Source organism: Bubalus bubalis, chromosome 3 (assembly GCF_019923935.1).
Source record: "Bubalus bubalis isolate 160015118507 breed Murrah chromosome 3, NDDB_SH_1, whole genome shotgun sequence".
In the NCBI taxonomy this organism is placed as follows: Eukaryota; Metazoa; Chordata; class Mammalia; order Artiodactyla; family Bovidae; genus Bubalus; species Bubalus bubalis.
The window spans coordinates 16,251,980-16,265,660 of record NC_059159.1 but is presented as its reverse complement, the minus strand read 5'-3'; the positions used below and the strand labels follow the sequence as shown (position 1 = coordinate 16,265,660).

Below are 13,681 nucleotides of genomic sequence, written 5' to 3'. Positions count from 1 at the left end.
TTAGTATAGTAACAGAGTTGTGCAACCATCACTACAATTAATTTCGAACATTGTCATCACCAAAAAGAAACTGCACTAATTAGCAGTCACTCCCCATTCCCTATAACTCTCGCAGACCTAGGCAGCCACCAAATTACTTTCTGTCCACTATGTTGTACTTCAGTACACAGACATTTTTCATTTTTACGTGCTTGTGTCAGTCATTCCTTCTGTGATTTCTTCTTGTCATTTTGTATTTAGAAAGCCTGCCTCATTAACTAGTTTTTCTGTGGTATAAATTACATTAAGAAGCTAATTTATTGTTACTGTAGGAAGTTTCAGATCTTACTTTTTGACCAGAATGACATGATTTGGTTGTTGTCATTGTCTAATTTACCAGAGTTGCCAAACTCTTTCTTTACATTTTTCTCCCCAATATAAACTTCTCCCAGTTAGTTTTGGGATCATATTTTGTTTCTTATTCCACACAACTTGGTGTAAAGCTCTTTTGTGCTTTTATTTCTAGGTAAGTGTTAACAGTCTGAATTATTCATTTCGTGATATTCTTATCTATTTTCTCTTGTTTTTATTAAGGAGGCAAGGTTACGGTCAGTGACCTAAGTAATGTTCTACAAAACACTGGATTCAAACTTGAAGCAAAGGAAATCCAGGACTTGCAGACCCACCTGCCAATTACTGGTGAGCCTTTAGGATGCCTTTATCTTGTAGGTGATGACTCAGCTCACTCTGAAAGCAGTGAGGAAAGACATGTTCAGAAGAGAAAACTGAAAGCAGAGATACAATGTAGAGGCTGTTGCTGAAGTTCAGAGGACAGAGCCTTATAAAAATCCAGATAATAAGGGTCTTATTTAGGGAGCCACACTGGTAATATATTGGGAAGACTGATCTGATGTGGTAGGTGAAAGGGAGGTAGAGAATAAAAGTGTGAATCAGAGGACTGTGGATCATGGGATTGCCTCAGAACAAAAAATGGGGTGGGGGGAAAGAGAACAGAGAGAAAAATCCTTTTTAGGACATAATTGAAGTAATTACAGGAAAGTTAGATACAAGGTATAAGCCAATTGAGTAAGATAAGGAAGAAAGATAAAGGAAAGATAAAAAAGAATTAGGAAAAGATATAAAGATACATACATAAGAATATAGACTGACCTTTTTTTTAAAAATAGCATAACTGGGATGGAATCAGGGCTAAGATAAAAGGACTCAGACTGAAGAAAAGGAGGGGAGTAGTCTCTTCTTTCTTCACTGGAGAATCTTGCCTGGCATGGGGGCTGGTTTCAAGTTTCCTTTGTAATAGCATGGAACCCCAACGACTAGAAAGAAGATCTTTTCTAGAGCAGGACTTCATTGTTCAAGGATGAAAGTCATGAGTTTTAAACACATTTCTTTGTACCAACAATATGCCAGCATTGTGTTGTATTGCTTTATTTAACTTGGCAACTGTTTATACTATTTCTGTGCAATGTATTTATTATTAATAGATACATTAACACCTTCGGTTCAGTTCAGTTCAGTTCAGTCGCTCAGTCATGTCCGACTCTTTGCAACCCCATGAATTGCAGCACGCCAGGCTTCCCTGTCCATCACCAACTCCCAGAGTTCACTCAGACTCACGTCCATAGAGTCTAATGCCATCCAGCCATCTCATCCTCTGTCGTCCTCTTCTCCTCCTGCCCCCAATCCCTCCCAGCATCAGAGTCTTTTCCAATGAGTCAACTCGTCGCATGAGGTGGCCAAATCACTGGAGTTTCAGCTTTAGCATCATTCCTTCCAAAGAAATCCCAGGGCTGATCTCCTTCAGAATGGACTGGTTGGATCTCCTTGCAGTCCAAGGGACTCTCAAGAGTCTTCTCCAACACCACAGTTTAAAAGCATCAATTCTTCGGCACTCAGCTTTCTTCACAGTCCAACTCTCACATCCATACATGACCACTGGAAAAACCATAGCCTTGACTAGATGGACCTTTGTTGGCAAAGTAATGTCTCTGCTTTTCAATATGCTACCTAGATTGGTCATAACTTTCCTTCCAAGGAGCAAGCGTCTTTTAATTTCATGGCTGCAGTCACCATCTGCAGTGATTTTGGAGCCCCCAAAAATAAAGTCTGACACTGTTTCCACTGTTTCCCCATCTATTTCCCATGAAGTGATGGGACCGGATGCCATGATCTTCGTTTTCTGAATGTTGAACTTTAAGCCAACTTTTTCACTCTCCTCTTTCACTTTTATCAAGAGGCTCTTTAGTTCCTCTTCACTTTCTGCCATAAGGGTAGTGTCATCTGCATATCTGAGGTTATTGATATTTCTCCCAGCAATCTTGATTCCAGCTTGTGCTTCATCCAGCCCAGCGTTTCTCATGATGTACTCTGCACATGAGTTAAATAAGCAGGGTGACAATATACAGCCTTGACATACTCCTTTGCCTATTTGGAACCAGTCTGTTGTTCCATGTCCAGTTCTAACTGTTGCTTCCTGACCTGCCTACAGGTTTCTCAAGAGGCAGGTCAGGTGATCTGGTATTCCCATCTCTTTCAGAATTTTCCACAGTTTATTGCGATCCACACAGTCAAGGCTTTGGCATAGTCAATAAAGCAGAAATAGATGTTTTTCTGGAACTCTATTGCTTTTTCAGTGATCCAGAAGATGTTGGCAATTTGGTCTCTGGTTCCTCTGCCTTTTCTAAAACCAGCTTGAACATCTGGAAGTTCATAGTTCACAGACTGCTGAAGCCTGGCTTGGAGAATTTTGAGCATTACTTTACTAGTGTGTGAGATGAATGCAATTATACAGTAGTTTGAGCATTCTTTGGCATTGCGTTTCTTTGGGATTAGAATGAAAACTGACCTTTTCCAGTCCTGTGGCCACTGCTGAGTTTTCCAAATTTGCTGGCATATTGAGTGCAGCACTTTCACAAGCATCATCTTTCAGGATTTGAAATAGCTCCACTGGAAATCCATTACCTCCACTAGCTTTGTTGGTAATGATGGTTCCTAAGGCCCACTTGACTTCACATTCCAGGATGTCTGGCTCTAGGTGAGTGATCACACCATCGTGATTATCTGGGTCGTGAAGATCTTTTTTGTTTAGTATATTTTGTTTAGCTTTTTTTGTTGTTGTTGAAGGATTTTAGTTTAATGTAATTCTATTTGAATATTTTTGCTTTTATTTCCCTTGCCTAAGGAGACACATCCAAAAAATACATATATATTTCTAAGTCCAATGTTTAAGAGCTTACTGCCTATGTTTTTTTCTAGGAGTTTTATCATTTCAGGGCTTACATTTAAGTCTTTAATCCATTTTGAGTTTATCTTGGTATGTGGTTTAAGAAAATGGTTCAGATTTCCCAAACTACTTATTGAAGAGACTTGTGTATTTAATTTTTCAATTATCTTTGTTAAAGATACCTTATTATCTTTGTTATTGTTGTTGTTTAGTCTCTAAGTGCTGTCCAATGATTTTGTGACACCATGGACTGTAGCCCACCAGGTTGCTCTGTCCATGGGATTTCCCATGTAGGAATACTGGAGTGGGTTGCCGTTGCCATCTCCAGGGGATCTTCCAACCCAGGAATCAAACCTGTGTCTCCTGAATTGGCAGGTGGATTCTTTACCACTGAGCCACTTGGTACAAATACCTGAATCTAAATTCTGAATTTCTTACAGAAGATCAAAAGGTTGGCTTGGATGTGTTGATGGATGCAGCAAATACTTTTACAGGTGAGTAAGAATTTGTATCAGATGTTATAAAATGGAGATCTTGATGTTTTATGGAGAATTACTTACTTACAGCAGTAGTTTACTCTGTCCAGTCATTAGTAAGTTCACTCTGCTCTTTTATCTATTTATTGATAATTTTGACTTATTGACAATAATTTAGGTTATTAGAGATTTAGAGAAACTGTGGCCCCTTCCATAAGGAATATTAACTTGTCCAGTGTTTTGGCCAGTAATGTGCTCTCATTTCTCTAGTGTTTAAAAAAATCAAAATATAGGTGAACACAATGAATCTTAATGTGAAGTTTTTGCATCAGGAAATGTGATCTCTTTAAACAGTCAGTTCCATAATTCAGGTTAAGAAGCAGTAACAGAGATATTACTTGCCTGTAGACTCTACTTACCATTACGAGTCATTGAGCCTCTGTGTTACTCTATGCCACACTGACACATACACAGGATAGAAATGTTATCTATCTTCTTATTTGAATTTAAAAAGCTTTTCAAGTAATGGATTTCACAATAACTCTGTGTAAGTGAAGTCAGCTCATGTATTTAAACTTCATCCTGCAGTTAAAAGTAAGGTTGTACTGGATTATTTTTTTATAATTTAGAATAATTAGACTTCTTAATATTATCACCTGAAACAATTCCCATCTATTCAAAGGAGACAAGGTGGAAGCCAGTGACTTTAAAACTGTGCTGGGAAACATGGGACTCGAGCTCACTGAAAAAGAACAGTTTCTGCTGTCAAAAACTCTGCCAATCTCTAGTGAGTTGTTAACATCCCATCCTGGTGCTCAGGGAAATGTGATATTGTGGGCTTTGGAGTGAGAATTGTCCAGTGTCCTGAGAAACCCCCTAAGAAAAATGCAGATGAGACAGAAGAAACTTTGTTACTGTCACTTGTGTTTTCATTTGGAAGTGAGAGACTTCTCTCTTTTTTATTCATCCAGTGATTAAATTTTTTTTATTTTAATAGCTACACAGCTAAATCGTTAGGTAGTCCTCTGAAAATGCACCCCACATCCTAAGTTCCTCCCCCAGTAGCTCTCCCACAGTCCAGCAACTAAATTGTAAACATATAAGAGCCAGGAACATTTTGGACCATGTGCTTATATTGTCAGTACCCATTCTGATTGGTCAGTGTCCCAGTGAGTTAGTTCCTCAAAAGTTTCACCTCCTGGGCACCTGTGTAGACTCACCCACAGAGACCCTAGAGGCCAGCCTGTGCTTCAACTGTACCTCCTGCCTAATTCCAGAGACCTCAACATATAGACATTCTTCCCCTGCCCCATAGTTCCCATCCTTCATTGTTCCCCAGGCAAGAGAGAGCCTCAGTTCAGTTCAGTCACTCAGTCATGTCTGACTCTTTGTGACCCCATGGACTGCAGCATGCCAGTCCTCCCTGTCCATCACCAACTCCCAGAGCTTACTCAAACTTATATCCATCGAGTCGGTGATGCCATCCAACCATCATCCTCTGTCATCCCCTTCTCCTCCTGACTTCAATCTTTACCAGCTTCAGGGTTTTTTCTGAGTCAGTTCTTCACATCAGGTGGCCAAAGTACTGAAGCTTCAGCTTCAGCATCAGTCCTTCCAATGAATATTTAGGACTGATTTCCTTTAGGATGGAATGGTTGGATCTCCTTGCAGTCCAAGGGACTCTCAAGAATCTTCTCCAACACCACAGTTCAAAAGCATCAATTCTTAGGCGCTCAGCTTTCTTTATGTTCCAATGTTCACATTCATACATGACCACTGGAAAAAAACATACCTTTGTCTAGAAGGACATTTGTTGGCAAAGTAATGTCTCTGCTTTTTTTTTTTTTAATTTTATTTTATTTTTAAACCTGAAACACTGTATTAGTTTTGCCAAACATCAAAACGAATCTGCCACAGGTATACATGTGCTCCCCATCCTGAACCCTCCTCCCTCCTCCTTCCCCACACCATCCCTCTGGGTTGTCCCAGTGCACCAGCCCCAAGCATCCAGTATCGTGCATTGAACCTGGACTGGCAACTCGTTTCATACATGATATTACATGCTATCTAGGTTTGTCATAGCTTGTCTTCCAAGAAGCAAGCGTCTTTTAATTTCATGGCTACAATCACCATCTGCAATGATTTGGAGCCCAAGAAAATAAAGTCTGTCCCTGTGAGAGAGCCTACACATCACTAAGGAAGTTAGTGACCCTAGTGGCAGAATTGGCACCCTGGGCAGCAAATGCTCAATGCCTCCTGTGAATCCTCCCCACATACACCTGAGGCCATGACTACTCACTGTGTCTAGCATCCCCCCGCCCAACTGCTCTCACGGGGCCAGTTGTGAGAAATGCAACATTCTTAGGATATTGGCCCCAAGAAAGCAGGATAGAGATTCAGGAAGAAGCAGATGGACTGTAATGGAGATGACTACCTACATATGCCAGGTGCTGAGGGTTCTGTCCACTCTGCAGACACTCCTGCCACAGAATGGAGGCCTCTCCCCAGAGGCAGATAACACCTGTAGGGATGAGTTAGGCTGGTAGGTGTCCCTTGTTCTCTGTCTCTGTTGAATTCACCTCCATTTATGAAAAGATTTTGTTTAGAGAACAATTTTTTTTTCATTTCTGTATTATGTTACTGCATGGGTTGTTACCTGTCTTTAATGTCATCCCTTTTTAGGATCTATCATTAGATCTAAATATATACTTGTAGGAATACATCCTGGGCCTAGAGCATAGGCAAGGAAAAAAGAAAAAGGCAGAGGAGTCAAAGTGCCATTAAAGAAGAGAAGAATGAGAAGAATCTTGTGTGTGTGTGTGTGTGTGTGTGTGTGTGTGTGTGTGTAGCCTGCATCAACTACTGCTGTGTGTTCCACATAAAGGATAGATTGAGAACAATCCTTATCTTTTGTTATAATTTGAAAGTGAAATAGAATAATTTTCTAGGTGAATTGTGTAAAATGTCTTATAAAATGACAAGAGTTTGTCCTTTTTCTTTTGACTTGAATTTTACCATATCTTTCAGGAGATGGAAAGGTATATAAGAAAAGATTACTGAATAGTGTGAAACCTCTCAAAGGTAAGAATCATGAGAATAGCATCTAAAATTTATTGTGTTTTGCATCTGCTTTTTAAAATGTATGATTAGAATTTTGCTCTTTCAATGTTCCACTGATGTACTGATGCTGAATTTAGGCCTGGTAACCTACTATTCTTCTTTGGGTATAAGTACATTTGAAGAACTCATTGTTAGTAACATGTAGCAAGTTTGAAATTTTTATTTCATTAGGTTGGTTATCTTTATCACAGTTCATATGTTTATCTAATTCTTCTTTTTCACCCATGATTACTTCAATTAAAAGCTACAGCACAGTGTTAAGAGAGCATTTTCTCTTCTTGACTCCAATTCTAACTCTCTGGGTTCACTTAAATGGCCAGTGTTTCACCCTCCACTTAGGATGAAACTCAAAGATAGAATCCACTTAAAGACATAATCTTCCACTTCTTGGACTTGCTTATATTTCTTAAGTACACCCTCTTCTTTCCTAAGGGAAAAAAATCAGTGTCAATAAACTGGACACTCTAATGAAGGACATGGGAATTCAGCCTGAGAAAGAGGACTATGAAGATTTTCTGACCCATCTGCCAGTTGATGGTAAGTGTTTCAGATACCACTGTACCTAGAGGGAACCTTAGGGTTTCTACATAAGAGCTTCTGAAAGTAAACCTCTTTTTTAATCTCTTTTGAAAACTTATGAAATATTTCAAACATATATAAAAATGGAGACCAATATAACAAATACAGGCTAAAGTTAACAGATGTTATCATTTTGCATGCACCTTCCTTCCCTCATTCTCTCCCTCCCATGTATACCTTTTCTTAAGTAAGATAAAGTTTCATTAAGGACCCAATAAGACCAATTAACCTTGATAAAAGTGTCAAAAAAGCAAAGCTAGGATAATTCATTAGGAAGAAATTGCTAAGGGATGAGCCCCAGTCCAAGATTCCCTTATTAGGGTCTAACAAATCCAGTGGCCTTGAATTAAAAAAAAAAAAAAAAAGCTAATAAAAAGCAAGTTTCTGTAAGAAAGCTAGATAGCACATCTTTCAGCAGAGCCAGTACATGCCGATCAAAGTGAACAAATTGCTCTTCTTCCTTCAGTGTTCTGTTCTCAGCTAGGGCTTGGCAGGTATAGCTAAGGTAGGCTGCGGCCACCAGTAAACATATTCTATGTTACCCTTACCTATATCTGGCCTTAACATAGGAAACAGTTTTAGCCTAGCTTCTGGCCTTAACAGAGGAAACAGTTTTAGCCTATTTTTTAGTTTAAAACTTCACTCTCCTGGGTTTAACAATGCTGGTAATCATGGTCCCTATATATTAGCTAGGAGTCCTCAAAATGATTCCTACCAGAAAAGATATTATTACCAATAAATTATTTTTAGGATCCTTCATTCAATAACACAGTCAAAATTTTTTTCTAATTCAAAAGTGTGGCTATTTTTGCACCACTGAAATTCATTTGTCTAGCTAGCACGAACTATATGCAAAACCCTGAATGATAGACAAATTATGCCTGGTAGTATAAAGGAAATTAAGGCATGGTCCCTGCTGTCATATAGTTTACAGTCCTGAAGGTTGGTGGTGGGGAACATAAGCAAAATTTAGAGAGTGGGAAGATAGCATACTGTTAAGCTTTAAGAGTCAGATGCTTATGTAAATAAATGACTTCAGGGTTTCAGATTCTATCTTGACCATAGAAATATGTTCCAGTTATTGGGTTTGAAAAAAGGGAGAGGCCTCTTTTAATAGTATAGATTTAGATTTATACTATTTATATAAATAGATTTAATAGTAATCCCTCTATTAGAAGGGATTGCTATTAAACTTGCTTCTTTACATTAAGGATTATTTGATACTATACAGAAAGTGATATTAATTAAATGAATGCTCATGCTAACATTTTGATCTTTCCTGTTTCTTGTGTATTTTGAGTTAAAAGAGTTACTAAAGAAAATCATGAAAAATAGATGAATTCCAATACTTTACAACTTAATTGTTTACAACTTACAACTTAAATGTCTTATAACATTTTTCTCTAAGTTTTGAATTGTGCCTGAATTGTCTTTTCTGACAGAGAATCAAATGGTTGATTTGGATGTGGCAATGGATGATGCAAAAGCTTTCATTGGTGAGTAAGCAGTTAGGGGGAAAGGGAATTCATTATTAAATAAGACCTCAATGCTTTATTTTTTCAAAAATGATGTTTTTAAACAGTCATTTTTTCTTTAGGCTATTATTGACATGCTAAATTGACAAAAGACCCTGATGCTGGGAAAGACTGAAGGCAGGAAGAGAAGAGGACAACAGAGGACAAGATGGTTGGATGGCATCACCGACTCGATGGACATGAGTTCGAGCAGGCTCCAGGAGTTGGTGATGGACAGGGAAGCCTGGCATGCTGAGTCCATGGGGTCACAAAGAGTTGGACATGACTGAGCGACTGAGCTGAAATTGACTCCCTACAAATTTAATGTTAAATGTTTCTTTTATAATCTGATGTGGGATTTTCCCACATAGAGCTATATTATGTGATGTTTTTATCAATAATGTTTTCCACTTCACCATTGTTTAAACAACCAAAAACCCAGGTCTCCTGCATTGCAGGCAGATTCTTTACCAGCTGAGCCACCCAGGAAGCCCAAAATATAGGTCCACACTGTCCAATCTTAAGGTAAATTTTTGTAGGGTAGCTAGGAAATTCAGTTACTGTGTCTAAAGACACAATAGTTCAGGAAATTTAATGGCTGTTGACTTATATCTGGAATTATAAAAACTTTTCTTTTGCTTGATTTAAAAGTATGAATTCTATTTCTGACTCAATCCACCCACCCACATGTCCTTTGAATCTACATAGTTTAACAAATTTCATAGTCAATTTGCTTGTCTAATTAAAGATGATGCCACATAGGTAATCTGCTTCATAGTTTGAAATCTTTAGTCCATTCCTGAAATTGCTGTTGTTGTTCAGTCGCTAAGTTGTGTCTGACTCTTTGCAACCCCATAGACTACAGCATGCCAGGCTCCTCTGTCCTCCACTGTCTCTCACAGTTTGCTCAAATTCATGCTGGTAATGCTATCTAACCACCTCATCCTCTGCCACCCCCTTTCCTTTTGTTTTCAGTCTTTCCCAGCATCAGAGTCTTTTCCTAAAATGAGTCCTAAAATTGTTACATGTTAACAATTCCCATCTTTCCAAAGGAGAGAAGGTTAATGTCAGCGATCTGAACAATGTGATGAGGAGAATGGGGCTAGCACTCACTACTGAGGAGCAGAAGGAACTGCTGAAAACTCTGCCAGTTCATGGTGAGGATTTAGCTTAGCCTGGGCTTGTGTGTGAAAACTGGTGAAATTATATATGTGTATTGTCCAATAAAACCTAAATTGTAAAATGCAATCCTCACACAAGAAGAAATCTTGTTCCTAATAGTTTAATACAGAAAATTGACATCTTTTGTTGTTCAGTTGCTAAGTCGTGTGACTCCATGGACTGCAACAGACCAGGCTTCCCTGTCCTTCACTGTCTCCCAGAGTTTGCTCAGAGTCAGGTCCATTGAGTCAGTGATGCTATCTTTCACTAATATCCCACCGTAAGGGCTAAATTATCCCGTCTCTCTGGGAGCACTGCCTAATCTAAATCATGACCAAGTCAAAAAGGGAAGTCAAAGGAGAAACAGAAGGAAGGGAAAAGGAAGAAACAAAGAAGAAAGACTATTTTTAATTCAACAGATCAGTTCAGTTCAGTTGCTCAGTCGTGACTGACTCTTTGCAACCCCATGAACCACAGTGTGCCAGGCCTCCCTGTCCGTCACCAACTCCTGGAGTTTACTCATACTCATGTCCATTGAGTTGGTGATGCCATCCAACCATCATCCTCTGTCATCCCCTTCTCCTCCTGCCTTCAATCTTTCCCAGCATCAGGGTCTTTTCAAATGAGTCAGCTCTTCACATTAGGTGGCCAAAGTATTGGAGTTTCAGCTTCAACATCAGTCCTTCCAGTGAACACCCAGGACTGATCTCCTTTAGGATGGACTGGTTGGATCTCCTTGCAGTCCAAGGAACTCTCAAGAGTCTTCTCCAACACCACAGTTCAAAACCATCAATTCTTTGGTGCTCAGCTTTCTTTATGGTCCAACTCTCACATCCATACATGACCACTGGAAAAACCATAGCCTTGACTAGATGGACCTTTGTTGACAAAGTTATGTCTCTGCTTTTTAATATGCTATCTAGGTTGGCCCTAACTTTCCTTCCAAGGAGTAAGCATCTTTTAATTTCATGGCTGCAATCACCATCTGCAGTGATTTTGGAGCCAAAGTCAGCCACTGTTTCCACTGTTTCCCCATCTATTTCCCAAGAATAGGTAGATTTATATCAATGAAAGCTTCCTTCAGCTTTGGTTTCATTCTTACTTGAGGATAAAACAGAATAACTTCTAAACAAATGAGAAAGGAGTTTTTTTTTCCTCCTGAAATTATGGATTCTATGTTGTCTCTGTGCTGTCTTTGTTAATATTTCCATCGTTTAACCTATATTCTTAATTGTGTCTTATATTACAGCTGATGGAAAAGTATTTAAGAATAGATTGCTAAAAAGTGTGAAGGCCCTCAAAGGTGAGTGAAAAGTATGATGAAAGAACAAGTAAAAATAAAATCCTTAGTATTTTCTTTTAAATATTCCAAGTTTACTTCCTGCCAATGTATTGATCCATTGTTATGACTCATAACCTATCATTCTTCTTTGTGTGCACTGCCCTTTAAGATACAAGTTAAAGTATATTACTGTAGGAAGTTTCTAACACGGTTTTCTGGATAGAAGCACATAAGTTGGTGGTTATTTCAATCAAAAATCATTAGACTGACCTGAAAGTAAAAGTGTACATAGCTTAGTCACGTCTGACTCTTTTGACCCCTTGAACTGTAGCCCACCAGGCTCCTCCAGATTTTCCAGTCAAGAATATTGGCGTGCATAGCCATTCCCTTCTCCATGGGATCTTCCCAACCCAGGGACTAAACCCAGGTCTCCTGCATAGCAGGCATATTCTTTACCATCTGAGTTACCAGGGAAGCCCCAAACGTACCTACTCCTCTCTAAATGACCTCTCATGGAAAATGAAACAGAGTCCCCTGGATAGACATTAAAGAAGATATCCTATTTCCACTTTCTATACTAATTCAATGTAAATAATTATATTTTTAATTAGAAAAAATATTAAACACAAAATTATAAGAAAATTAATTCTACCACTTACAAAAATTGATATAAAGAAGTAAAAGCCAAGTCACAAGGATGTAATGTACAACATGGTGACTGTGGTGAAGAATACCTTATTTTATATTTAAAAGTTGCTAAGAAAGTAGATCTTAAAAGTTCTTACCACAAGGGGGTAAAATATGTAACTATGTGTGGTGAAGGAGGTGAACTAGATTTATTGTGGTGATCATTTTGCAATATATACAAATATTGAATAATTACATTGTATACCTGAAATTAGTATGTTATATGCCAATTATATCTCATATTTTTAAAGTGAAAGTCTCCCACTTCCCACTGATCTAATCCCTCTCCATAAAGATAAACACTGTTTACTGTTTAGCTTTGTCTCAATGGTTACCTTTCTGAATTTTTTCTTACTTTCAAATCTAAATCTTACAGGCAAATCTAAATCTTGGGAGAGATATATGTTAATAGTTTCTCTGTGCCCTTGTGCTTTTCTGTCCAATGAGGTTTCTGATGCATGATCATGATTGGCATTTTTCACTCTTAAGTGTCAATACTCTTGTTTTTATTCCATGCCCTTCTTTCCAAAGCACCAAGGGTCAAAATAAAAAAACTGGAATCTTTTGTGGAAAACATGGGAGTTAAACTCAAAGATGAGGAACTTGAGGAACTAATGACCCAACTGTCAGCTGATGGTGAGTGTCAGACATCTTATGTTCTTCAGAGAAGCACTGAGCCCTTGTATTAGAACTACTGTAAGTAGCCTTTTTAGTACAATAATGAAGTAAGTGTAAATAGAAAGACTTAATCTTGACTCATGAAGAAATATCATCTCCAAAAACACTTTTTAAAAAATACGTTGGGAATGTTGTTTGCAGGACTCAGCCATGCCTGGGAATATCACACACTTAATGAGTTAAAGAAAAATAAAATTTTAAATTTCATTCATAAGGGAACATGGTAATAAAGGAACATTTAAGAAAGTCAAAAGTCAGATGATGAACTAGGAGAAAATGGTAAGGTCCCTAAGGCATAAAAAGCCCTCATACATTGATTAAAACATACTGACAGTAGAAAAATAGGCAAATATTCATAAAAGAGGAAATCTAAAAGTCCAATAACATATGAAAAGACATTTACCTCACCAGTAATCATGAAAATACAAAATAAAGCAAAGCATGGGAATATTTTCAGTTCTCAGGCAAAAATTAATAAGACTGAGAACATTTAGTTCTGGTGAGAATAAGGGGAAAGGGACTTACTGATAAATTTGGGTGAAAGTTGCCATTGCTCTTGGAAAATCATTTGGCAGTACTTTGGGGGGAAAAAACATCCCTTTTCCCTGGTGAATCTAGCCTACACGCTTGATCTGTAATATATGGTATTTCTTTTTGCTGAGGTCTGGTCTGGGCCCTATTCTGGTCAGGGCATAGACTTGGATTACCATGGTATCGAATGGTTTGCCTTGGAAACAAACAGAGATCATTCTGTCCTTTTTGAGATTGCATCCAAGCACTGCATTTTGGATTCTTTTGTTGACCATGATGGCTAGTCCAATTCTTCTAGGGGATTCCTGCCCACAGTAGTAGATACAATGGTCATCTGAGTGAAATTCACCCATTCTAGTCCATCTTAGTTCACTGATTCCTAGAATGTCGATGTTCACTCTTCTCATCTCCTGTTTGACCACTTCCAATTTGC

At 38.4% G+C, this 13,681-nt stretch overlaps 1 protein-coding gene across 16 annotated transcripts in view; it reads left to right on the top strand.

The window, feature by feature from the left end:
• EFCAB3 (EF-hand calcium binding domain 3) overlaps positions 1–13,681 on the top strand; it is a 177,653-nt gene that overhangs the window by 102,707 nt on the left and 61,265 nt on the right. For 14 of the 16 annotated variants that reach the window (XM_044938820.2, XM_044938816.2, XM_044938817.2 and 11 more), the window contains 9 exons: positions 574–678; positions 3,661–3,714; positions 4,379–4,483; positions 6,724–6,777; positions 7,249–7,353; positions 8,838–8,891; positions 9,962–10,066; positions 11,320–11,373; positions 12,571–12,675. In XM_044938820.2, the coding sequence (XP_044794755.2) occupies positions 574–678; positions 3,661–3,714; positions 4,379–4,483; positions 6,724–6,777; positions 7,249–7,353; positions 8,838–8,891; positions 9,962–10,066; positions 11,320–11,373; positions 12,571–12,675 (741 nt within the window). Of the gene's footprint in view, positions 1–573; positions 679–3,660; positions 3,715–4,378; positions 4,484–6,723; positions 6,778–7,248; positions 7,354–8,837; positions 8,892–9,076; positions 9,435–9,961; positions 10,067–11,319; positions 11,374–12,570; positions 12,676–13,681 lie in introns of those variants that run through there. The other 2 variants (XM_044938819.2, XM_044938829.2) reach the window with 2 other exon arrangements.